The sequence below is a fragment of the Ursus maritimus genome, unplaced genomic scaffold (assembly GCF_017311325.1).
Source record: "Ursus maritimus isolate PB19 unplaced genomic scaffold, ASM1731132v1 scaffold_2, whole genome shotgun sequence".
Classification (NCBI taxonomy): Eukaryota; Metazoa; Chordata; class Mammalia; order Carnivora; family Ursidae; genus Ursus; species Ursus maritimus.
The window spans coordinates 104074955-104100142 of record NW_024424452.1 but is presented as its reverse complement, the minus strand read 5'-3'; the positions used below and the strand labels follow the sequence as shown (position 1 = coordinate 104100142).

General features: G+C 58.0%; 1 protein-coding gene across 1 annotated transcript; it reads right to left on the bottom strand.

Annotated features, from left to right (window-relative positions):
* Positions 1–248: 248 nt before the first annotated feature.
* On the bottom strand, positions 249–23343 carry CNTN2 (contactin 2). The gene is made up of 22 exons (XM_040636509.1): positions 23274–23343; positions 18990–19134; positions 18699–18874; positions 18445–18540; positions 17865–18074; positions 17490–17589; positions 15947–16122; positions 15409–15545; positions 14809–14938; positions 13236–13386; positions 12983–13110; positions 12466–12641; positions 11832–11952; positions 11143–11301; positions 10596–10745; positions 8659–8729; positions 8146–8380; positions 7654–7766; positions 6140–6326; positions 5490–5602; positions 4885–5053; positions 249–4451 (listed from the first exon to the last, which is right to left on the bottom strand). Exons 1-22 carry the CDS (start codon positions 23341–23343, stop codon positions 4342–4344), a joined length of 3123 nt encoding a protein of 1040 aa, XP_040492443.1. The 3' UTR covers positions 249–4341.
* Positions 23344–25188: the final 1845 nt, after the last annotated feature.

Here is a 25188-nt window from a genome sequence, read left to right as displayed (position 1 = left end):
CTCGTAAAATGCTCGTAAAAATTCTCTTCTGCTGGGGCCTGCCTTACAGTCTCTTGGCCTCATTCTTCCCCCTCCCAGGCCTGCACAAGGCAGTAGGGGACCGTGTGCTGTGACTTCCTTCAAGCTGACCGTGTGCGGGGGGCGGGCGTTGGGCCCGGCCTGGGTTAAAGAACAGGATGGGATGTGTGCTCTCGCCTGATGATGGACGCCCACAGCAGGTGCCAGCCACCCCAGCGCATTGAGAAATCATCTTTATTTAAGAACTGCCTGCTACCAGAGTCAATAAATAACTACCATTACAAGAAGTACAAGAGAGACGAACAACAGGCCAGTGGAAGTGGTTCCATTTCAACAACAACGGGGTCAAGTCAGGGGGATCTGATGGAGCCCTAGCCCTCGCCCAGCCATGAGCCTGAGCTCTGCAGGCCCTCAATGGGGTTGTGTAAGTTGGAGTCTGGGGGCCAAGGCAGGGTACCCCATCGAAGAGCGCCAGACTTCCTGGGGCTCGGGGCAAAGTTATCTGGCCTATTTGTTTTTCCCCTCTCCACTTTCCCTTCATTAACCTGCCTTCTCAAAGCCTAGGACCATATGTACAACTACCAGGCACCTCTTTCCATGGGGCTTCTAAAAGTCCCTGACAAGTGCCCACCTAATCCCTCACACCACGCCAGGAGCCTCTCCGGCAACCTTGTTCATCCCAGACGAAGCCCAGCTTAGGTCCGACCTGGGGAAACGGCACCACGCCGGGACCTCGGAACCGGGTTTGAGGCTACCCCTGGCCCACTAACGCTAGCCCCCTGGTTGGTGGTCACATTCTGAGCCAGGAAGAGAAAAGAGAATCCTCTAGGTGGGGAGGAGATGAAGGGAGGGAAACATGCTCAGCCAGCTTGGGTTCTCGGCCTGAGGAGCCGCCGTGGCCCCTGCCCCTGGTGCTGCCCAGAAGCAGTGTCTACCACCAAGGAATGCCCAAGGCGAGCCTCCCCGCTTCGTGACAGTGCCTCGGGTCACCACCCCTATAGGAAGGGGTCACAGTGGAAGGAGCGCCAAGATTCTGATCTCAGTATTGCAGTCCTGGAAGGATGCGTAAGAACATCTCCTCACCCTCCAGACTTCACTGGGCCTAGACCCCAGCCCGACGGGCTGTCATAATTCTCCATAGGTCCCTAGAAAAGGAAGCAGCCTCCTTATCCCTGATCCTGGGCTCTCATTGCAGAAGCTTTTCTTGATGTCTGACCTCAGAGTCTCCTGTTATCTTTATCAAAAGAAAAAGAGCCCCTCATGGCCCTTCTGTTCCCTGGCCCATCTCTGTCATTTGACGTCCTGAATGGAAGGGGATAACCTGACCTTGCTGGCCCCCAAGACCCTGAACCGGAGCGAGCTCCTGTCCCCCCGAGGGTGAGGTATACATCGAGACAGAGCAACGAGAACCAAGTAGCCAAGACCAGGGGGGCAGAGGGCCCTGTAGGCTGAGCCCAAACACACACAGAATGGAGAGACTGTCCCCCGCAGCCCGAGGCGATGTCTGCAGGCTGTCTCTGTCCCTAGTCCTCAAGGCACTTACTGGCCACTAAGCTGTGGGGTAGAGTCCTTGTTTGTGGCTGTCCCCCTTGTTGCCACCTTGGTCTTGGTGTGTGGGAGAGGAGAGATCCAGAATCGAGTACCAACCAGAGCAGGGGCGAGACTGCGCCCATGCGAGCACAGAAGGTGGAAATCAGAGGCCCCGTCAGGCAGGAGGGGGCTCTTCTGTATAAGCCATCTCAGCTGGAGGCTGCTATGTTTTATAAGCTCGCATGTCCTCAAGTCACCCACTGTCTTACTGACCCCAAATCTGTCCTCTGTCTGACGTCTGAGGCTGCAGATACGTGAGTTTTCAGACAGCTCTGCACCCGCCGGACGGGTTCTGGTGAGGTTTTCCTGGGCTGAGTTTTCCTAGTTAAAAGCCCTTGCTAGGTTTTCCAGACGGTCTGCTCTCCTCCCCTTTGCCAAGGGGCCTCATTAGAACCGAGATTCTCAGTCACGAGTGCCTTTTGCCTCAAGCAAGCTCAGGGACTTCAGCCTCCCGCTGCCTGGTTAGGCCTGTGCCACACCGGCTCGTCCTTCCCGCCCCAGTGTCTACACACCCGTCCTGCTTCCCCTGCCACAGCCCAGGGCAGTGAGGAAACACTCAGCTAACCCTTGGAAGAAGGTTGTTTTTGTTTTTGTTTTTTTTTTACTCTCAGCATCCCCTTTCTGGTAGAGCTGGGGACAGGCGGGATCTCAGCCACAGGGGGACTAGGAAGGGTGCTAGACCGTTTGGGGTCTCTGTGTTCCGAGTGTGGTCACTTAGCTGAGCCCCCAGCCCCTCGCCTGGGCAGGGGTTGGATAGGAGCAGGTGAGGAGGGTTTGGTCAGTGGTGCCAGGGAGGCGGTCCCAGGCCGGGGGCAGAGTAATGGGTGCAGCGGTGCCCTGGAGAAGTGGTGCGAGCTGACATTTTAAAAAAGTTGTAGCGGGTAAACATCAACAGAAACCTGCCCAGGAAAATAGAGCAGGATTTAAAAGTTAAAAACCCATAACAAAATAGAGCTCTAACTGTAAACTAGAGAAACCAGGCTCTGGGGTCCTCCACGGGCCTGTCCCTTACGAGGTGCCTGTCCCGCTGCTCCCGTATGTGAAGGGCCACCTGTCAAAGCATGGGCTTTGGGGTTTCCTGGTTGTGCCACCACTGCTGCCTGGATTGGGGGAATCCCTGTCCTTGCTTTGGCCTCTTTACTTGGAGCAGGGGTGAGGGCAGCAGGGGCTTCGAGCCAGCACGGCATGTCGAGGGCCCAGCAGAAGCTAGCTGAAGGTGAAGGACTGATGTCTCCTGGCATTGGCCCAGGCCTCGAGTGGACACCCAGCCATGCCGGTCACCCCACGATCACCCACCTGAACCTCCCAAAGCAGAATTTTCATAGCCACTGCCCTTCTTAAGACCTTCTTAACCAGGCTGTGGCCATTCAGCGCTGCCGCCTTCCTCTGGACAGACAGCCTGGAATAGGAAGGTAGGACAGGCTGTGTGGCCTTGGGAAGTCCCTCACACCCTTTCGTTTCCTCATCTGTAAAATGAGGGGCCGGGCAGGTCGAGCTTGAAAGCCTCCTCCAGCTCTGATGTCCCGTGACTGGGAATGTACCCAGAGCGCATGATTTATTAATGCCTTTTTCTCCCCGGGAAATGCAAAAGAGCAGTCGGAGGCAGCGGGGGGACAGGTCTCGCCAGGTGGCCCAGGGCATTCCTGGGAGCTGGCAGAGCCACAGGTATCCTCTGCCCTTCTTGGAAGACTCCCGACTGCACAACACACGGAACCGATGCCACCTTACTGTCCCAGGCTTGAGCGAGTGCTGGAGAGTGGCGGCCAGGGGCCTGCAGGCCAAGCGGGAGGAAGAGGGTGGGCGCACGAGCCCTGTCTCCCATCTCTGGCCCACACCCTGGAGGGGACGTGCAGGATGGGTCTTGGTGGGGTGGGGGACCTCCCCAAGATAAGCCCTTTAGTCACTTGGCCACCGGTGGTGGCTTCTGTCACTCTGGGGGTGACAGGGTCAGGTTGGCAGTGTTGGCTAAGACAGCAGCGTCATCTGCCTTGGGACTGTGCCTCAGGCCAAGTCTGGTGCCCCTTCTACCCAGTGTCCCAGCTTCTCAAGCCCTTTGAGCTCCCACCCTTGGCAGTCTGGAGTGTCATCCCCCAAAACTGCAGGGACTCAGGCTCCTGGCCTCGGACTTTGGGACACTGGTTTTCAGTCATCTGGGTAGGTGGCAGGGGCCTCTAGGGGGCATCGAGGACAATGTCAGGGTCCAGCTGTGTGGCCCCTCAGGAAAGTAGGGGAGTTCTTGGTCCTGGGTCTGGCTCTCTCCTTAGACCGAGGGATGTTGATGTTTATGCTTCGTCCTACTGCAGCCCATTGGTGTCCAGTGTCCCCACTGGGCTAGGCGTCTGTGCCCAGGGGGTGGGGTCCATCTGCGGGACCAGAGTGCCATCTTCCCTGATGTGCAGATACATGTTTCAAACCCCTTCTTCCCATGGGCCTGTTCCTTCCGTCCAGGCGCCTCAGCGGGCCCAGGCATAGGGCGCAGTATCATCATGGAAGTTACTGCCTGGTACGTTTTGATTTAAAGAAAAAAAATCCTTGCCCAGGTTCTATCCTGTGGCAGAATATGAAATATCCTACCTCCTACAAAAAAAGGGCACTGTTTAAAATAGGTATGAAAGCCAGCCATTCTCAGGCACAGTGTTGGGCCACCGTGGCATCAGGAAGGGACCAGGGCCAGCTGGCTGTGTCCATCAGAGGTGGGTGTCCGGCTGTGGCAGAGAGGGAGGGGTGCCAAGATCAGAGGTCCAGGTAGCCTACGAGGACCAGCATCGCCACGGACGGGGAGAGGATGGTGCCAGGATGTTGGGCCGGGCTGATTGCAGAGTTCTCCACCATCATGCTTGTGCCTGAAACCAGCAGGTGGAAAAGTGGGGCTGTGTCGGCTGGGCTTGGGGCCAGCCTGCCCCCGCCCCCCCCCCCAGGACAGGATCCAAACCTTGGCTTAAGGGGACTCGGGGAGGGCAGCCACAGGGCGGGAAGTTGTTCTCAGCCCTGCCTCTAGAACATTTTGTAAGACCTGTGCTTCTCCGGTCTCGAGACCGGCCCTGTACCCCGTGAAAGAAGCTCACTCCTCCCAGGCCCTCAGGGACGTCTGGGGGTGGGGGAGGGGTGGCGGCGAGGGCAGTGGCAGAACTCGGTTAGACTCGGTTCCTGCCTACCTTCCCCTTTCTCCTGGGGGTCTGGCTGAGTTGGGGTTGGTTTGGGTGGGAATGGTTCCTTCGCCAAGCATCTGGATAGACCCTGATGCTCCTGGGGGATAAGGTGGGGGAGAGACAGCACCTCCATTCCTCACGATGTGGACTTCTGCTGGGATCCCGTCCCCTCCAGGCCCTGTGGTCCGAATCTGCACCAGGGCATGGCCGATGTCTTCTGGAACGGCGATGTCTATCCAGTTCCTGCTGGTGAGGTGCAGCGTGGGAGTTGGGTGTAAGTCATTCTGGTACAGCATCTGTATGGGGAGGCGGTTAGCCAAGGTCGCGTTTACTTACCCCCGCTCATTCTCTCTTCCCCAGCTCTCAGTGCTGGTCCTCACCTTTCCTATCGCCCGTTGGCCAGGACCAGGCTCTTGAACAAGCTCCTCACTGGTGGGAGGAAAGCTTGCAAACAGCTGAACCATCTTTGCAGACTCCTTCGGCAGGAAGGACCCTCATACTTCCCCTAGTCCATCGCCGCCCCCTTGAGCCCAGCCTTCCCGAAGTCCTCCCTTCGGCCCCCTTTCTTCTGTCTCCGCTACAAGCTACCTGCGTTTTGTGGCCCCGACAATCCCGAACTCTGCTTATGTCTGACTTGGAGCCCTCTCGCTCCACACTGCAGCTCGCTGTGTCCCCTGGAAATGCAGAGGAGCTGTGCCTGACCACTCAGTGCCTGGTGAAGCCCTTCCTTACCTTATAGCCAGTGACTGCGGACTCATTTCGGAGAGGAACCACAGGATCCCACTTGATACTAAGACTGGAGCTTGAGAAAGTCCAGGAGATGTTGCCAGGAGGGCGCTGTGGGGCTGCCGGAGGGGGGAGAAAATTGAGAAATGTTCCCAATGTTTGCTCACCAGCCACCCCCTTGCCTTAGCCCGTCTTTTTCTAGGTGTCTGCCCACAGCCGTTACACTCAGAACATTCTATCACAGCTGCCTAAGAAACAAACCACGTGAAAATCCAAAGGCTGGAGAAGGGAGAGGTACTTCAGAGGTCATGAATTCTACTCCCTATTTTCATTAGTCTTTTTTTTCCCTAAAGATTTTATTTATTAAAGAGAAAGAGAGAGAGTGCACATGAGCTGGGGGAGGGGCAAAGGGAGAAGGAGAAGCAGACTCCCTGCTGAGCAGGGAGCCCAATGCAGGACTTGATCCTAGGACCCTGAGATCATGACCTGGGCCGAACGCAGATGCTTAACCGACTGAGCCACCCAGGAACTCCCTATTTTTATCAGTCTTGCTGCCTTGTTTCTGTCCAGCCCGGGGCTTGTGGGCTAGAACGTTAGTCTTATCGCCGGGGAGAGAGGGGTCCCAGAGGCACTCCCACCCCCGGAGACAGACTCACGGGGTTTCATGGTGGTGGCATTGGCAGAAGGGCTAGCGGGCCCAGTGCCTGCCCGGTTGTAGGCCCGCACGGTCACGTGGTACTTGGTGTTGGGGTGCAGGCCAGTGACTCGGGCCCTGGTGTCCAGCCCTGCTGTCCTCACTCGGTCGGCGGCTGCTTCTTTGTCCCCGGCCCTCCAGTAGCGGATCTGAAAGGGGCAGGGGGAACCCTAGGGTCAGCAGCTAAGCCCACACCTCAGGGCCACCCTGACCCTGACCCTGGCCACCGACATTCTGTTCCTCTCCTATTCCCTCTGGTCCTCGTAACTCAGTCTCAAGTCTCAGAACCTGGACACTGGGTCGTGAGCTCCAAGACAGCAGGGACAGGTGTGAGTCGCTGCTGCCTTCTTGGTGCCCAGCAGAGAGCCCAGGCCAAGGGAAGCGCTCGCTACCTGGGTGGAATGAGGCGGTGAGTGGACAGGTGATGCATGGGGCTGCACTCCACCTAGGGATGGCCTGCGGGAGCCCAACCCCACTGAATTCTCTCAGGGACTCCGGGGGGCTGTGCTACAGGATAGGAAATGCATCTCCGTGCTTGCAAAGTAGTCCCCACCCCCACCGGCAAGCTTAGGATGACTGCCCAATAAATATGCAAACCATCATCAAATTAGACCCTGTTAAATATTCGTCCACATCAGGGCACTCTGGTGTTATCTCCTCAGTGGGGCTTGCCTGTCCCATTGGGCTCAGACCCAGAGCTAAGGCTACTGGAACGGAACGTACTCCATCACCTGTACGCCCCGCCTGATCCTTCTCCTACGGGCAGTGACATTTCTTGCTTTCCCTTCTTACCCTTCCTATTTATTTATTTATTTATTTATTTGACAGAGATAGAGACAGCCAGCGAGAGAGGGAACACAAGCAGGGGGAGTGGGAGAGAAGGAAGCAGGCTCATAGCGGAGGAGCCTGATGTGGGGCTCGATCCCATAACGCCGGGATCACGCCCTGAGCCGAAGGCAGACGCCCAACCGCTGCACCACCCAGGCGCCCCCCTTCTTACCCTTCCTATTGCTCCCTCTTGCTCTCCATTCACTCCACAAGATGCCCCAGTGCCGCGTCACTGGGGGCTCAGACCTCAGGCCAGAAACTGCTGGGCCCACAGTTCCCAGGGACAGGATGACCAACGGGTGCAAAGAGGGGCCCATGCTCTTCCCTGCAGGCTGACGATGCTAGGCTAACTGGGCTCTGGCATGAAAGGGGCAGGCATGTCCCTTCCAGAACCCGCGCCTCCTCCCCTGGGCTCCCACAGCTCCCAGGGCTGGCTCTAGGCAAGCGCTTAACTTCCAGGCTGTCCACAGGTCAGGCTCTCGCTCTGGACGTCAGCCACAGGGGCTTGGCTAAGGCTGCCTCCCCGGGGTGGCCCAGACTGCGGGCAATTTCCCACGTCAGGGAAGGAGTGATCCCAGGAGGACCGACTAGTGAGCTGTGAGGTGGCCCCAGCCCCCTTCCTCTCCCAGGTCCCAGGTCAGTGCTCACCTCATACCCCAGGAGGATGCCATTCGTGTCCTGCTGCCCGGGTTCCCAGGTCACGTTCATCTCTGAGGATGAGACCCCCTTGGCCCAGACCTTGGTAGGGGCCACCCTGGGCTCTGGGGACCGATACAGAATGGGTTTGGATTCCCCGGGGCTGTTCTGTGTCCTACAGACAAGCTGCCAACCGGGACTGCCCTTGCTTAGGATTTTCGAGAGCCCAAGGCCCCGGATGAAGGTCACATGGGGGTTCCCACAGCATCCCCGAGGCCTGCTTCTCTTCCCAGGGAGCCTCTTTCCCTCCCCACCCCTCGCCCGCCCCACGCCGCCACAGAGTGGGTAAGGCAAGGCCAGCCAGGGCTGGGAACGAGGCCAGGTGCCCTCTTCCCCCTCTGGTGGAATTGAGCTGGGGTGCGAGCAGCACCCCCCCGCACACCCCACGGACCCGTCGCTGGGCGGGGCAGGGCTGGGAGAGGCCTGGCGGCCGGGACGGCCCACCTTCCTCTGCGGAATACACGAGCGCGGTGAGGCTCTCGGGCCCGTCCCCGCGGCGGTTGTAGCCGCGGATCTTGACCTCGAAGGGCGTGTAGGGCCGGACGCTGTCGTTGCTGTAGACGAAGTGCTGGGCGTCGGCGCCGGGCACCCGCGCGGTCTGCCAGCCGCTGCTGCCCTGCCTGCGGAAGGACAGCACGTAGCCGAAGCCGTCTCCGTTCTGGTACTCCCGCGACATGGGCTGCGGGGCAAGAGCGTGGCGTGGGCGAGGGGCCGCGGGGCGCTGCCCTGCCCGGCCTCCTGCCCCAGCCCGCCATGGCCAAGAGGGGCGGCCCCGGAATTTGCATCCTGCAGTGCGCGGAGCGGAGGGGAGAGGATGCTGCCCGCCCCGAGTCTGGGCCGCGAGTGGCCTCTGTCTGGGTCCTGTCTACCCGCAGCGCAAAGCCGGGGATGAGTGGGGACGGGTCGGGGGCAGGACCTGTCCCTCCAGAGAGCTTCTGCCCCGTCCCCACAGCTTACCGTCCAGTTGACGATGAGCTCTCCGGGGGCTCCACCCCCTCCGCTGAGTCCCGAGGGTGCCACCGAGGGTGCTATCAGGGCCAAGACACAGATGTGGCTTGTGAATGGGCAGTGACGGGCAGAAGCCTGGCGCCTGTGCCTGTGCAGCAGACGAGGACGGGGACACCCCTTCAAACTGGCCCTAGTTGTGTCCTCCAGCGGGCCCTCGGTGTGGGCTCTGGAGTCAAGTCCCACTCTGCCATTTACTAGCTGTGTGTCCTTGGGCAAGTTACTTAACCTCTCTGAGCCTGATTCCCCTCTCCTTAGGATGAGGATAATAATGTTTCTCTCAAAGGGCTCTAAGAAGACTAAAATCAAACAAGACGGTGCCGAGCTCGCGTGCCAGTCCATGCTCCGTATAGTCAATGCTCCATAAATTATCTTCGTCTTCTTCTCTCCTGTCAGTTTAAACTAAATAAAAGAGACCAACTCCAGTTTGCTCTAAAATGAGGGGAATAAATAATCTGGAACTGCAGTCAATGCAGAAAATATTTCCTTTGGGTTACAGGGGGTTTTATTATTATTTTTCTCTTCATGGCAGATTTAATTTCCTAATTGTCTCTAGTATTCAACAAAGCTGATATTAAAACAAGTCTCTATTTAATTAGATCACGAATCTTGGCAGGGGGTAACTTGGCTGAACGTCAAAATAGTTCCACAGAGAATCCAGCAAGGGGAAATTTATCACTTGATTCTATGCCAGTAGTTTAGGGCCTTGTAATGTGCAAGGGCTGCTTAACCACGTTGCCCGTGCGATCCTGTGAGGTGGGCGTTCTTATCACCCTTGTCAAGCGAGAAGACCAAGGCCCAGAGAAGTTAAGTGACTTGCCTAAGGTCACACAGCTAATAAATGGCACAGTTTAAATTTGAACTCAACTCTTTTGATTTCAAAGCCCATCACCTTTCTTCTGCATCATAGCTGTCTTTTGCTTACCAACTCCTAGGATACCAGAATGAAGGAGACCACCCCCCACACCTCATTTGTCTAAGAAGTTCAACCAAAGAAGGGGCTCTTTCTGGAATTCCTTACTCTGGAGAGGTACCAGTTAAAAATGTTGACTGATTGGAGAGTTGGCCTGGGCCATATGGGAAACCATGTTTAAGGGACAGAAGAAAGCAGACCATTACTACCCATGGGAGGGGGGAAGCCTGGGTGGGCAGGGAAGGGGAGATAGGGTCCTGATTCCATGTTGCCCATCTCAAAACCCCAAGGCTCTCATTCTGGACCTTCAGCTGTGAAAGTCTCAGAGGGCAGGCAGGTGCCTCTCCTAGCTTCTCTCCCCTTCCTTCCCCACTCAGGATGTGACCCTTACCTGCCTTTCAGGGAGGCTTGTGGGAAGACTGTCCATTCCACCTGCTCTAAAGGATTTCCCTACACATGCACACGCACGCACACGCATACATACACACACGCACACGTACACACGCGCATGCACGTGCACACGCACACACACCCCTCCCTCATTAACTGATTTCAGCAGCTCATGCACTACCAGGGAGGACATGTGCCCATCACCCCGTGGTCCTGGGTTCAAGTCCAGGCTCTGCCAATGTGACTCTTCTCTTCTCCAGACTTTGATTTTTCCATTAAAAAAAATACTTAAACCTTTTATTTTGAGATCATCGTAGATTCACACGCAATTGTAAGGTTGGCCCATTTTTTAAAATGAGGAGTTTGGACTGGATGGTTCTTCCAGCCCCGAGAGGCCCAGGCTGTGGCCCCAGGTGCAGCAGCCCTGCCCTGACTGTGTCCCTTTCTCATCTGTTTTGTTAGGAGTCTGAAGCCTGGTGAGCAGGGTTGGAACTCCCATAATTGCTGCTCCCCTGGGGTTCCCTTTCAGGACGGTTAGGGGCTGTGCCCTGACGTTACTTCTCTTTGGGACCCCCAGGACTCTGACCTGCTTCCTTGGTCCGGATTTTGCTAGAAGGCCCACTGGGCTCCCCTGTGCCCAGGATGTTGCTGGCTAAGACCCGGAACTCATAGTCCATCCAGGGCGTGAGGCCCAGCACCTGGGCAGTCTCGGCATTGCCCTCGATGTTGGTGGGATCTGCAAGGGACCCGGAGTCAGTGTGCTGGCACTTGTTAGTCTAGATGGAAAGGGCCTGACTCACCTCGTATCCAGCCCTCTTGGTGGTGCCTGCCATGCGCTCAGTGCTCAGCACCTCTTTTAGAAAGGATGGGAAAACTAGCAGATTTCCTTCCCTGGGGGCCTTTGTTGACATTGTGTACATTGGGGGAGCCCCAGAGATGGTCTGTCAATGTTCCAAGGGCACAGACTGAGAGCTCCCTTTTCCAGCTGTCTTCCCTCTCTTGCCGTCCCTGAGACCGCCTCCCCCAAGGGCCGGGAGCTCCGTGCAGGCAGAGGACCTAAGCCTGTCGCTCTCTGGAGTTCCGGGCTCAGCCAGGCCTTATCAGCACTGACCTGGGTGGAGCCTCGCACTTACTGGTGCGAACCTGCTTCCACTTCCCTGCAGGTACAGTGCGGGCTTGCAGGGTGTACTTGGCAATGGGGCTGTGGTTGTCGAAGCCTCGGCTCCAGCTGAGCTGGACGGTGGTGTCGCCAATGTTCCTCACCACCACGCCTCCTGGGGGACCTGGTGGACCTGCACCAGGGGGTCAGAGCACAGTGAGTCAGAACTGGGCAGCTTCAAAATTGAGCCCATCTCCTCCAGGCTGGCTTGGGCTGGTGCAGTACCCAGAGGGGGCAGCAGAGGGCGCAGCAAACAGGCATGCGGTGGGTGGGCCAGGCATGGGGCAGCAGTGAGTGGCAGATGGGGGGCTGGGAGGTTGGAGAAATGTGTCCCAGGATGGAGAGGCTCACAGAGGCCTTCACATAGAGATGTGTATAGATTTCCCAGCACCAGGCTTTGAAAACTTCTGGCCTCAGCAGAGTTCTCCAGTCTTGGGAAGTAGATTTTTATAACTGTGGCTTTGGAGGAGGAATATTCTATTCACTTAGGACCTTCAAAAAACCATGGGATAGGTTCGGCTCTGGGGACTTAGAAGCCCTTCTCTCTCAGAGGCCCTTCCCCACAGCTTTCTGGGAGACGAGGGAGTTAGAGAGCAAAGGTCAGAATAGTCCAGTTGGCTCCTGAGGGATTTGGGGCAGGGCCGGGGTGGGAAACCCCATCACCTCGGACCAGGACTGTGGCCTCCTTGGACGCACTGTCCACCACCGTCTGGGCCATGCACGTGTACTTCCCGCCATGTCGCAGCTGGGCATTGAGGATGGTCAGATCCCCAACTGTTTCCTTCTGCACATGGGGGACAGAAAGTGGGGAAGGCAGGTCAGAGGAAGGGGCCTTGGCCAGTGCAGTGAGCCATGAGGTAGGGCTTGGAGTCCCCTGCTCCGTTTTGTCCATGGACCCCTCAGCATCTCGATGTTTCTGTCTGTTCAGTGGGAGGAATCAACTACTCCTCTCTTAGAACCACGGGACTAAACAACAGTTTGTTAACCATGGTCCAAGCTGATGTTGTCATTTGCATTGGGTTCAGGATAACAAGAACAGTAGTGGGGAAGGAGCCTTGCTGGGCGGCTGGCATTCCAGGTTTGTCCCTAACCCTCTCCTAAATACATGGTCTTCAGGTGGGATCCAGGGAACGTCTAAGGGAGGGGGTTCTTCTGAATCCAAGGATGAGCTTGCCATGCATGGCATTCCTGAGGGAATGGGGAAAGGCTCTGGGCGTGTCATGGTTAAGGACATCCTGGGTCCTCTGTCTGTCCAGAAGGAGGGAGGAGCCATCGGTTGTCTGGCTTCAGGTCTTACCGCGCTGGCCCTCCGGTAGTGACCCCCAGGCTTATCGAAGTCGATGGGGAAGTCATCCAGAGTCCAGATGAAGGTGAGGTCCATGGTGGGGTCATGGGAGGCATGACATTGCAGGGTCAGGCTATCTCCCAAGTTGATGTCCGCACTCGAGGGGGCTAGAGTGATCTTGGTTGCATCTGCCGAGGACAACGACGTCCCTGGGTGGGTGGGGGAGGAAAGAGGCCCAGGCAGGGGCAGCAGGGCAGCAGGAGAGGGTTCGTCCCTAAGCCCCGGGAAAGAGAAGAGGCAGCATGGCCGACAGGCTCTTGACCTCCCAGGAGCCTCCTGAATGTGTCAGAAGGAGGCAGGAGTAGATTCTGGATGATGGCAAGGGGGTGGTCCCAAATGAAGTCCAACTGTGGGGTAGCCCCAAAACCAAACTAGGAGGAAGGTGGGAACACAAGAGCAGGGTGGCGAGGATGGACTGGCGCCCTGTGGCGTCTGAGCCACCTGCCCTCCGCCAAGCCACACCCCTCACCTCGCACAGATAGGATGCCCGTGCTATTGGCTTTCCCCATGAAGTTCTCAGCAAAGCAGGTGTATTTGCCTTCATCTGACCGACTGATGTTTCTTATGATCAAGGTGCCATCCGGCGTTACAGTCACTCTGCAGCAGGGAGAAAGCAGATCTGGCCAACCTGGGGTCACACTGTCATCGTCGCGGGAAGGGGACTCGCCCTTATAGTGGATGAGGAGGAGCAGGACCTGGTCTGGGTGGAGTAGGGCTTGTACCTGCTGCTGTTGACCAAAATCTCAGTGCCTTTGCTCCAGAGCACCACGGCCTTCGGAGCCGCCCGGGGCTGGCAGGGGATAGCGATCTCTCCCCCGCGGGCTGCAGGGATCAGCCGCTTTACAGGGTTCAGCCTGAAGTCGGGGGCCAGGGCTAGAAGGAAAGGGGAGTGCCCTGCAGTCACCAGGGAATCCTAACACTGCCCGTTGCCTTAATGAAGAGGTCCCCCGGCTCCATGCTACACACTTCACGTACCCTCCGAGGCCAATCCGTGCGTGACTTCCAGCAGCACCACTGCCAAAACACACCCAGGATCCAGCCCCTTCGGGTCACCCCCTCCCAACGGCCACCACGCTGATGCAAGCCACCAAATCTCCTGCAGAACTACTGAAAAGCCCCCTAGTCGGTCTTCCTGTTTTTGCACTTTCTTTCTACAATCTCCCCCACCTAGCGGCCTTCTATATCTTTTAAGAAACTTAAACACTCAGGATGAAGTCCAGCTCCCCACAAGGGCTCACAAACACGACCCCCCTCTCCACTCGACGCTCACACCAATCTCCATCAGTTATTATGCTCCAGTCACCTGGGCCATTTTCCATCCTTTGAGGATACCAAAGTTTTTTTCCTGCCTCAGGACCTTTGCACTTGCCATACACGTTTGCTTAAAAACCCCTCAGACCTTTGTACGGCTGGCTCCTTTTGAACACTCGGGTCACACCCCAAATGTGACTTCCTCCAAGAGGTCTCCCCTAGCCACCCCATCTAACTGGCCCACCTTCCTCCTACCACTCTGCTCAATTTTTTTTATACTGTATTTTCTTATGGCTGTCCAAAATTTTATAATTACTTGATTTTGTGATTGTCCCTCTCTCTCCACTGGATTGTAAGGTACTTGAAAGCAGAGACCTTATCTTTCATGTTCACTCCTTAGAAGGAAAGGGGAGGTGTTGAATAAATATTGGTTAAAGGAACGAATAAATGAACGAGTCTTAGTTAAGCTCACTACAACCTGATGAGGTAGGTATTACTACACCCATTTTACAGATGAGAAAACCAAGGCCGCATGAGCTCAAACCACATAACTAAGAACCCTAGCACCAGCTGACATTTATTGGGCATCTGTTGCATGACAGACGGGTCCTCTCTGCTTTACCTCTATCTCATCTGCTCTTCCAAACAGCCGCACAAAGGCGGGACTATTATTGCCCACCTTTTATACATCAAGAAACTGACACACAAAATATTAAGTTGCCAAAGGTCACGTAGCGGAAGGGGCTGGTTTAAACACAAATCTAATTGATTTGGTTGCCAATGATTTTTGCCCCCTTATTTTCACGGCAGCTGACACTTTAATCGTGCCAGACGTGGTACAAGCCAGAGACCCTGTCTTCTGGGAGCTCCCGATCTAGCGTCTCATCTCCTTCCTTCAATCCCTCTGTTCTGCTCAGAAGCCGCTGGAAGACTAAGGGAAGTTGCCCGCGTGTATTTGAGTGTTTAGAAACGCCGCAGTTCAGAACTCTTAAAGCCCCTCCCCGCGTGTCCTTGCCGACGTGCCCTGCCTCCCTGGGCCCGTACCTTGCACGGCCAGCTCGGCGCTGGCATAGATGGTGCCGTGCTTGTTCTCCGCCACACACTGGTACATGCCCGAGTCCTCCAGGCTCAGCTTGGAGAAGCGCAGGTCCCCAGCCAGCACCTCGACGCGGGGCTGTGCCCAAGAGAGCAGGGGCGGGGCATGAGGACTGCTGGAGGACCAGGGGGAGGGCTGGGGGCAGTGGAGACTCTAGGCTGCCACTCTCCCATCTAAGGGGCTCATTCGCCCAGTCCCATCTCAGGACCTCCTGGAATCCCAGGACTCGGGTTCCCCCGGCCCCTGCCTATCAGCACCCTGAAGCCAGAGGGACAAGGTGACCTACTCAGGACCACACAGTGATTCTGTGACTGACTTGTGCCTGGATCCAGGTCTCTGGACCCTCCAGTCAGGACTCTATCCAGATGACCAACCCGTGGCCATGTGAATCTGGGATGGAAAGAAGCACCTAGAACCACCCGCCCCGTGGCGCCCTAACGGTCCCAGAGAGGCTGCCAATGGTGCAGAGTGGGGGAGGAAAGTCTGGAAGGTGAGGGAACCAGGTGAGCAGAGGACAGCTGATGTGTGGGAAGCCCCAAGTCTCCTACCTGGGAGGCCAGCGGTTCCCCGTTCCGCAGCCAGCGCACCGTGGGCCGGGGCTTGCCAGCCGCTGCACAGCCCCAGCGCAGGTTGGAACCGATGTCAGCCTCCATGTCTGAGATCACCTTCAGCCACTCGGGCTGAGCTGCGGGGAGAGAAACGGAGAGAAAGGCGGGAGGGCTGAGCTGGGAGGAGCCTCCGCCTGGTGCGGGACCAGGATTGCAGGGCTACAGTTCCCGTGACAGACAGCAGAGGGCGCCCCGGCATTCCGGGACGGGGTCTGGGGAGCAGCCGGGGGAAGAAAGTCGGCACTAGGTGTCTGTGCAGCGGCTGTTCTAGCAACTTAAATCATTCTAGAGCCTTCCACGTGCTCCCTGCAACCCCAAGTGAAGCTCTGAGCTTCTGTTTCTTCTGTTTCCACACCCAGTGCAGTCCTGGGGCAGGAAGGCTGAAGCAAGGGGTCACCCAGTCCCCTCCTTGACTTTTCTATCTGCTTCCTCAGGGACAAGAGTGAAGGCAGGGGGAGGGGGTGTCCCAGCTGTGTACCCTGCACGATGATGCGGCCCTGGACGGTGTCGCGGCCCTTGGAGTTCTCCGCCTCACACTCATAGGTGCCCTCGTCCTCGAAGCTGACGCTGGGTATCTGCAGGGTGGGCTCGGCGGTGGCCCACTGGGGGGACAAGGAGCCGTCCACTTTGCGCCACTTGATCTGGGGGACGGGGCTGGCAGGGGAGACAAAGCCAGAGCGGGTGGGCTGTGCTAGGCAGACTCTCCGTACCTGCAGCTCCTTGCACAAAGATTCTCACGCCCTCCTGAGGGGCTGGGCAGGTGGGGGTGGGGAGGAGGGCCGGAGGAAGAGAGGCAAGGGGGGCGGGGCCTCTCCCAGGTAGGCTCAGAGCACAGGCAGGGGAGAGGCAAGAAGTAGGGTTCCTCTCTCCTTTCCTCTCCCCTGCAGTAATTGTGACACCGGTGAACTTCCTTGTGGTCTGTACCCTGAGGCTGGCTTGCCCTCCCTGCCCCCACCCTGTACTGGTCACCGTGACTCTTCTGGGACTGCCCTCCTCAGCAGTGGCCTATGACCTGGGGCTTTATGGGTCCCCTTCCCCCTCTACCCAACAGGGCCTTGCCTTTACTTTTCAAAAGGGCTCTGGTTATTAGTAATTTGTGTACTAAAATGGACTATGGTATCAGTGAGTCTGAAAGGGTTAATATATTACCTTTCCATGTGCTTTTTTTTTTAAAGTACGCTCCACACCCAGTGCCCAGCGTGGAGCCCAATGTGGGGCTCAAACCCAGGACACTGAGATCAAGACCTGGGCTGAGAGCAAGAGTCAGACGCTTAACGGACTGAGCCACCCAGGTGCCCCCCATGTGCTTTAAATATGAATTTTCCGGAAGCCCGGTAACTTTTCACAAAGCCGGGGCATCCTGGGTAACCACAGGAGATATGAGGAGAGAGGGGACCAATGTGCAGAACATTGTTCTACAATCATTTATCAAGCACCTGCTATTTGCTTAGCCCTGTTCCAATGAATCCTTTCTCTGGGAGAGCAGGATTTCTACTGCAATTTTTAAAAAGAGAACTGTTAGCATGCACAGAGCACTCGTGAAATGCCAGGCACTGTTCTAGGCACGTCACATGTATTAACCCACTTAATCCTCATAGCAACCTTATGATGCAGGCACTGTTAATGGTGGTTACCACGTATGAACGAGGGCGCAGAGGCACAGAGAGGTTAAGTAGTTTACCCATGGGTCTCACAGCCAGCCAGTGACAGACCTGGGATTTGAACCAGGCAGGCCAGGGTGGGGTTCATGCATGGCGCTACCTGCCTCCAGCCGGGGGCGGGGGGGGCTGCATCAGCCCCCTGAGCCTGTCCCGCATTGCTGGGAGCACCCAGTATGTCAGGCCCCTGGCGTGCATGACGCTTCACTCAGAGAGACGGTGCTCAGTGAGGGGTGGTCCCTACCCACTGTGGGCCCGCTGTGCTGCTAGACCCTGCCTGCCCTCTCCCTGGGGTCACCTGGGCCCCAGAGGGGCTCTGACAGGCTGTGCCCTGGCCTGCCCCCTCCCTCCTCCACCACTCACTTCCCGAAGGCGAAGCACTCCAGGGTGACCTGCTGCCCTACCAGCGCATAGGTCTCTGCAGGGAACCGGGCCTTGATGCTGGGTGCGAAGAGCCTGGTATCTGGGGGGAGAGGGAATTTGCAGATAGAAGGCAAACGATGCAAACCAGGGCTCCTGGGCTTCGGATCTCAGAGCTGACTCCTTCTTGACCCCGATTCCCCTTGGGAGCCTGGGCCAGGGTCTGGGGCCCTGCAGCTGGAGGACCCAGCAGGGGTCCAGGCCCCAGACCCTGGGCTCTGCGAGCCCCTCTTCACAACCTCCAAGGGGAACCCTCTTTTCCCAATATCCGCCGACCCTCTCAGCTCTCCCCTCCCCACCAGGCCCACCGACCCTGACCTTCAGCAGCCAGGTTGAGCTGAGCGAACTTGCTGAAGACACTCTTGGTGGAGAAGTCCATGTGGCTGGTGGCTAGGCAGGAGTAGTTGCCCAGGTCTGAGGCGTTGGTCCGGGCAATGTACAGGTTCCCTGTGGTCTGGGACACGAAGTGACGCCCGTCCGTCGGGATGAAGTTGGGGAATTCGTTGAGGAGCCAGCGGTAGGACAGGCCTATAGGATGCAGGGAGTTTGAGGAAACCAGGGAGCGCTGGGCTGACGGGGCAGCTGCGGGTGGGACCATCAGCATGCTGGCGGGGATCTCTAGCCCTAGTCCCAAGGGCCCCGGGCTCCGAGCTGGCGCGGCGGGGAGCCCTAGAAGACAGATGTGACTGTGCTCCTGTCCTCGGGGTGCTCCCGGTCTGGAGGCAGGGCACAGAGCTAGAAGACGACAGACCCGCGAAGGAAACACAAGATCATTTTGAGCTGGGGAGCCAGGGGTCCGTGCTTCCAAGGGCCACTCGCTACCTTTCACTCCGTCCCCGAGTGACTGGAGGCCCCTCCTGTGCCCTCTGTCTAAGCATGGGCCGGGGTCCCGACTCACCCGGGTAGTGGGCAGGTGGGTTACAGGGCAGCATCACGCCCCAGCCTTCGTGGGTTCTCACCGGGTCTCGCTCCTCCTTGGAGAACTCCTGCAGAACTGGAGGTAGAGAGCAGGCACTCGGGCACCGTCCTCCAAGCCTGGGGCCCTCTCCCCAGTTCAGCCTCCATGGGATGTAGTCACCTGCCCTTTCCGGACACTTTTCCCCGCCCCCTATTGTCCTCCCCCGAAGCGTCCTGGCGCCCCACGGGTCTCACAGCCAAAGCGGAGAACAGCTTCCCTGCTGACGACGGTGCCCACTGGGTTGGAAGCCAGGCACTGGTAGACGCCTGCGTCCTGGGCCTTGGTGGGGTTTATGATGACCAGGTTGCCACCCACCAGCTGGTGGCGGGAGCCTGGCTCCAACTTCATCTCGGTGCCGTTCATCTTCCACCTGCAGCAGGGGGCGGAGGGGGGCACTCCTGAGTCCCGCTGGGCTGGAGCCAGCCTGGGAACAGGGCTGGGGTGAGGCTGCCCGGGGCCTCCAGTACCCACCATGGGGGCCTCACCTATAGGTGGCTGGAGGGCTGGCCCGGGCACGGCACGCCAGCGTCACCTTCTCCTCCGTGGACTCTTCTGGGAATAGCAGACCGAGGGGCTGGTCTTCAAAGACTGGCCCAAAGGTGGCCGGAGAACCCCGGGCTGAAATCTGAGCTGTAGATGGGGGACACCACCAGAGGCCTCAGGGCCTAGGGCCCAATCGGGCAGTGCTGTCCGATAGAACGTTCTGTGATGACGGCAAGATGCCATTTTCTGCACTGCCCAATACCGTAGCCACTAGCCCCAGCTATCGAGCCCTTGAAATGTGGCTAGTGCAGCCGGGGAACCAAATTTTGAACTTTACTGAGTTTTAATTAATTAAAACTCAAATTTCAGCAGGCCAGGCAGGCCCCAGTTAGTTGAGTCAATCACCCTTCCTACACTCAGGTATTGAGCACCTGCTGTATACCTGGCACCGGGCTAGACTGTGTTACAAAAACGAATAAGACACAGTCCCTCTTCTCCAAGGGGCTTGCAGTCCAGGGAAGGAGACAGAGAAGGACAGGACAAGGTGGTGAGAGCTGTAAAAGCAGCTGATGTTCTAGATGTAGGGCCCTTGGGGCGGAAGCCCCTGATCTGCCGGGTGTGAGAGGCCTGGGAAGTCAGTGGCCAAAGAGACAGAGAGGATGTGTGTCCCTGGGGCCTGGCGCTCCTGCGTCTCTCAGCCTCTCACTAGCAGTTACAGAGACTGCTGAGCCTCAACACCTTCACCTGTGAAATGGGAAGAATATGAACTCACCCCCCAGGGTCTGGAGGAGGGTTCAGTGTGGCACAGGGTGCGTGCTCTGGAAACGTCTGCGGGACCCAAGCTTGGAAGGTAGGGGAAGAAGGAAGGCTTTATGGGTGGGGTGGGGTGTGCAGGTGGCTTTGGGGGCATTTTTATACAGTTCCAGTGTGACAGTTCAAGAAAGCGAGGCCCAGGAGACGGAATGACCTGCTTGTGGTCACAAGGCAAGTCTGTGGTACACGTAGGTCTGGACCCTGGTCTCCTGAGTTTGCTGAGCAAATGGATATCCCTTGGGCAAACGGAGTTTTTATGCCTGGCCCCCTGCCCAGGCGGATGCCTCTTTCTCCAGGCCCCATTGTTCAGCCTCCCCAGGGCAGGGGCCACTAAGGCACAGGAGGCAGTGTTTCACACCTGCCTTCCCGCAGGGCTGGGGAGCGAGCTCTGTCTGCTGACTCGTGGGGCCCGGGGCCCGTTGTGCTTTGCCTTTGTGGTGTCAGGCAGGAGCCAATGAGCCAGGCCACCCCTAATTGGCTCCTACCCCTCCATGCAGCTGGTTTCAGGCCCTCCTTGGTGGGTTGTGGGGGGGGGCGGGATCCCCATTAACCAATTAGTGCCTCCTCTCCCAGCGCATCCAGCTGTCGGCCCCTTTCTGGGGGGGTGCACCCCCATGCCACAGCTGAGGCCCAGCCCTGGACCCCAGGGAACGAGGGCAGCTGCTAGGCAGCTCTCAGAATGAGGAAGGAGGCAGGGCTCTCTGAAATGGCATCCCCCACCGCCCTCCCCACCACCCATCACTCTCTCTCCCGAACGCCCCAGGCCTCAGAGGCGGCAGCAGTGGCGCCAGCAGCAGCTCGGTGAGAGCCCAGCTTAATCCCAAGTTAATGATGGTGCTGGAGGGAGGGTAGGGACCCCTGCCCCAGCTGGGCCTGCCAGGCTGGCTGGGAAAGAGGAGGGGCAGCGGCAGCCAGGCTGTTGGGAGCCACCTTGTATAATAGCCGCTTCTAGTAACTGCGGGGATGGCAGGGGGGTGGCTGGGTGGGCCTGGGGCACACTGAGGCTTTAAGACTGGCTTTCTTCCTGAAAAAGCTTGGTCTTCTTCATTCAGCCATGTACGCACCCTCAGCCCAATATCCACCCACAGCTCTCGCCTACACTCACTTCCTTCCACACACACACACACACACACACACACACACACACACACACACACACTTTCCTCTCGGAGCTACTCCCGCAGTCAGATACACGTTCGTGCACACATCTGTTTCCACGCACACCCAGCTGCCAATGTCCGCGTGTGCTTACACACACGCGTGTATGCGTACTGATAAAAGCAGGTGCTATTTGTTGAGTGCTTACTCTTTATCGGATGCCACGCTTCGTACTTCTTCTCCTCACCTCTTTCCACGGGCACTGCCATTTCCTTACTTCCCTCGTGTGGGAACCGAGATTGAGGAAAGTTCAGCAACTTGCCGCAAATCGCACAGCGAGGAGGAGCCGATCCAGGGATTTGGACCTTGGCCAGCAGCACCCGTAGCCGTGTCCTCAGCCACAGTGGCCGTGATTCTTCCCCTCGTCCCCATCGGAGCCGTCAGAGGCCCCATCGCACCCCCCCCCCAGCCCCAGAGATGCCGCGTGGGCACTCCCTCCGGAGGGCAGCCGTGGCCAAGAGCCATCACGCTTGCTGGACGGCTTTCCACGCATATCTGTCACCCCCCCCAAATGTAGCACCCGGTCCACACAGCCACTCATTGGCATTGCCACCCTCTTAAACACCCACACACTCTCATTCACCCCACACCTTCCTCTGAGGCTGCGCTCACACCCACCACACACACACACACACACACACACCCTTCCTAGCTGCCCCGTGTTCCACGTCCCCTCTGATTCTGATTCCCTGTTCTGGCAACTCTGCTCCCCCACACATGGGCATCTGGAAGCTTCAGAGGAAGGAGCTAGAGCTACGAGAACATGGAGGGGCCTCTTCGCTGCCTTTCCCGGCCTGGGTGCCGGGACCCAAGGCTGCTTCTCTGGGGCAGGTTAGTGAGCGGAGCCCCGAGGGGAGACACCTTTCTGGGAGGGGTGAGAACCAGTGATGGGATATTCCACTGTGTCTCTGGAGCTCGGGGATGTGGCAGACGGGTCCCCTCTCCCTGGGCCTTCCTGCATCTCCGGGTCTAAGAACCTGGCAGCTGCCCACACCCCCTGCCTCAGGTGATGTGGTCCCGGCCTGAGCTGTCCCCACCTGGGGGAGGGGGCAGTGCTGAGGACCCCCGGCGCCTCTCCACTGCTCTCTCGGGGGTGGCCGTCTGCTGCTCTGTGCAGCCTGGGCTCCCTGCCCCAGAGGCTTCTCTGGCCCGGGCCTGGGGGTGGGGGTGCTTGGAGGCCCTTGGGTCAGCCCCGTTTCCCTGCAGCCTCAGTGATTTGGGTGCAGGCCTGGGAGGCAGTTAGGAGGTAATGAGAACATCTGAAGTGTGCCAACGGAGTCCTGCCCCGGGAAAACCGAACCTAAAATGTGCCGGCCCCGCAGGCCTGCAGGGGTGTGGGGCAGGGAGGTAGAGGGTAGGCAGCTAGGACTCCGGAAGGGGTGGAGGATGGGTACTCTTTCTCCCATGGAGATCTTTCTGGAGAAAAGCGTCTATTGATCTGAGCTGGGGGTCAGGGCGGAGAGGCCAAGCGGTGGTCCCAACAGGCCCCTCAGAGCAGCAGCAGGCAGCGGGGGACGTCCCTCCGGCTCTTGGACAGGCTGGGTCTCCCGCACCTCCTTCCCTGCATGCTCCCCAGCGGCCGGCCTGCCTGCTCGCTTCTGCCGGCCTCCCTCCAACGCTCTCACTACCTCACGGCACCCCTGGCATGAAAACTCTTGCTTGGGTCCCTGTGGCCTTCTGCCTCGGCCACCCCCTGCTCTGTCTCATGTCCTCTCACGTCCTGTACCTGGTCCGTCTGTCAGGACACAGCGTGGCCCTGGGGAGCCCTCCTAAAGTTTTGTGGTAGCGATCCCTGTCTCATGTCAGAGGACACTGGAGCAGTACGAGCCAATAGAACTCTCTGTGATGATGGAAATGTTCTGTAATCTGTGCTATCTGATATGGTTATGAGCCCTTGAAATGTGGCTTGTACAACGGAAGGACTAATTGTAAAATTTAGTTTACTGTCAGTTATAATAGCTCCACGCTGCTACGGCTGCCGAATTGGACAGCACAGCTCCCTAGGGGTTGCCGCTGGAGGACAAGAACATGGAGATCTGATCGTGCCATAATCTCGCTGTGTGGCCCAAGGCAAGCCTTGCCCTCTCTGGACCGTGCTGCTTTCATCTATATTATGGTGGAGACTCATTCTTTCTAACCTCGAAGGGAAGGGAAGATCCACAAATGGGAACATTTTAGCAAGGAAATGGCCTCAAAAATCTAAGTGCCACAGCAACGCAGAGTCAATGATTTCTAAAGTCATCGCTAAAATAATAGCAGTGGTAGAACAATAAAATCACCCTGCAGGGCTTCGGAGCCCAGATGAACCCTCTTACCTGGAGAGGAGACCAAGGCCACAGCGACCAGCAGCAGCAGGTGTGACTTCCTCCTGGTGGGTGTCCCCATGGTGGGCGTCCTGGGCAGCGATGGGGAGCAGAGGAAAGGAGGCTCAGCCCAGCGCGGGGAGAGTCCAGCTGGTGGCTGAGAAGGACCTAGGGAGGCAGAGGATGGGAAGGACTCCGAGCTGAGGAGCGCCCCTCCTGGCTCCCTCCTGGCTCCCTGGTACCAGGCGGTGCTTTTTCCCCAGCCTGGGGCGAGGCCAGAATTGCTCTGCACTCACCCTCCCCAGGCCTCCAGGGGAAGGGGCTTGGCTGTTACGGAGGAGCTCTTCCCAGGCTGAGTGCCTGCTAGGGGCCCCCTGGGAGTCTGGCTCTGCCCTGTACGTGCCCCCCCCCCCCCCCGCCCCATGCAGCCAGCAGGGGTTTGCAAGCAGTGGCTAATTGGGAGGCAAGAACCCACCTGCCCCTCACCAGTAATAGCTCTTGATGTAGGGTCTAGAAGAGAACAGGACCGAGCCTGGGTGTGGGGAACATCTTCCTCCTTCAGCGTTTGGGGCCCAATTTCCCCTCCCCCTCCGCCACAGCTGCCTGGGTGGCGGGGCGATAAGTCCCTCTGGGAGCTGCATTAAGTCTCTCAGGGTCTTCCTTGTTTTTCTGGCCGTGAGGAGGAGTTTCATTGGTTTATTCACACCCTCTCACCTGGGTCCCCAGGTGAGGCACTTCCGTACTGCATGCCGTGCCGTGGAGCCCTGGCCTTGGCCCCTCAGCAGTGCTTCCCAACCAGGAGGGCCGATGGGCCCCCCCAGGCCTTCCAGGATCCAAGAGTTAATGTGGCTCCCAGAGGAGCCTTCCTCTTACACAGAGACTTGGTTAAAGGCTGGAACTCTGGAGAACTTGTTCCCTGGAGGGGGCGCCCAGAGCAAGTCAGAGCTCCCCTCCATCAGGAGGGCAGATGGGGCCTCATCCTGAGAGGGGCGGGCGGGCCGGCCTTTCCATCTCCTCCCATCTCCAGGCCCATGTTTTGAGATCTGGGGGTAGGGTGGAATCTCAGGGGTCTGCTTTTTGGTTTCAGAGGGAGCCTGGGTCACTGAGCTCCCAGGGCTCCCTGTCAGAGCTGCCATGGAAAGCAGATAACCCAGATGCAGATTCTGATTGTCTGCCCTGTGCCTTTCCAGAAGCCTGAACAGGGGGAGGGGGCTGAGACTGTGGAGAGCCTGGCGGCAAGACCCACACCATCTCTGGGTCTGAGTGTCCTCATCTGTAAAATGGGTGCTCTCAGGTCCCCTCTGGCTCCGAGTCTGCGATGCCCCAGAGTGCTTGTGGATGAAGGCCTGGGAATGCTGTCCCCTGGATGGGGAGATGGGGGATGGAGGGGGGGAGCGGAGCGGGTTGCAGATGACTTCAGAGTCTGCCCTCAGGGCCAGTGCAGCGTCTGAATATCAAGACAAGCCCAGGATCTCCCCGTCTCACTTCCTACTCTATTCCTTTGGAAAGAAAGGGCTCCCAAACGCCTTAAAACCTCAACATCTGGCCACCTGCAACCCTTCTCAGCCCCTGAGCAGCCACAGCTGGGGGAGGGAGGGGGCATTGGCCCGGGGCAGTCAGGGAGGCTGTGGGCTGAAAAGCTGGGTGTAGGTGGGGGTGGGGGTGGGGCAGTGCTGTTTAAACATAGGCGCTCCCTCCTCTGGCCCAACCCCAGCCTCATATCCACTTCCCGTTGTCAGGAAGGGGCCCAGGTGCCGCCTCTCAGCGACCTTGCACCCCTCTCTGTCCTTGCCACTTTCAGTTCCAGGCTTGAGCCCAGAAATTCTGCGCTTGCCAGGAAGCCCCTCAGAGGCCGCCGCACAGTTAGACTTCAGCTCCGCTCGCCACTAGACCCTTGGCGCCCACGCGTGGAGGTGCGGCTGCCCCC

Excerpts from the sequence above, each read along its gene's own strand:
- CNTN2 (XM_040636509.1), bottom strand. The coding sequence starts at position 23,343 with ATGGGGACACCCACCAGGAGGAAGTCACACCTGCTGCTGCTGGTCGCT. Across the intron at positions 15,546-15,946 it reads GGGCCGCATCATCGTGCAGG|CTCAGCCCGAGTGGCTGAAG; the intron begins GTACACAGCTGG and ends CTCTCCCCGCAG. Across the intron at positions 12,642-12,982 it reads GGGCATCCTATCTGTGCGAG|ATGCAACCAAGATCACTCTA; the intron begins GTGAGGGGTGTG and ends TGTCCTCGGCAG.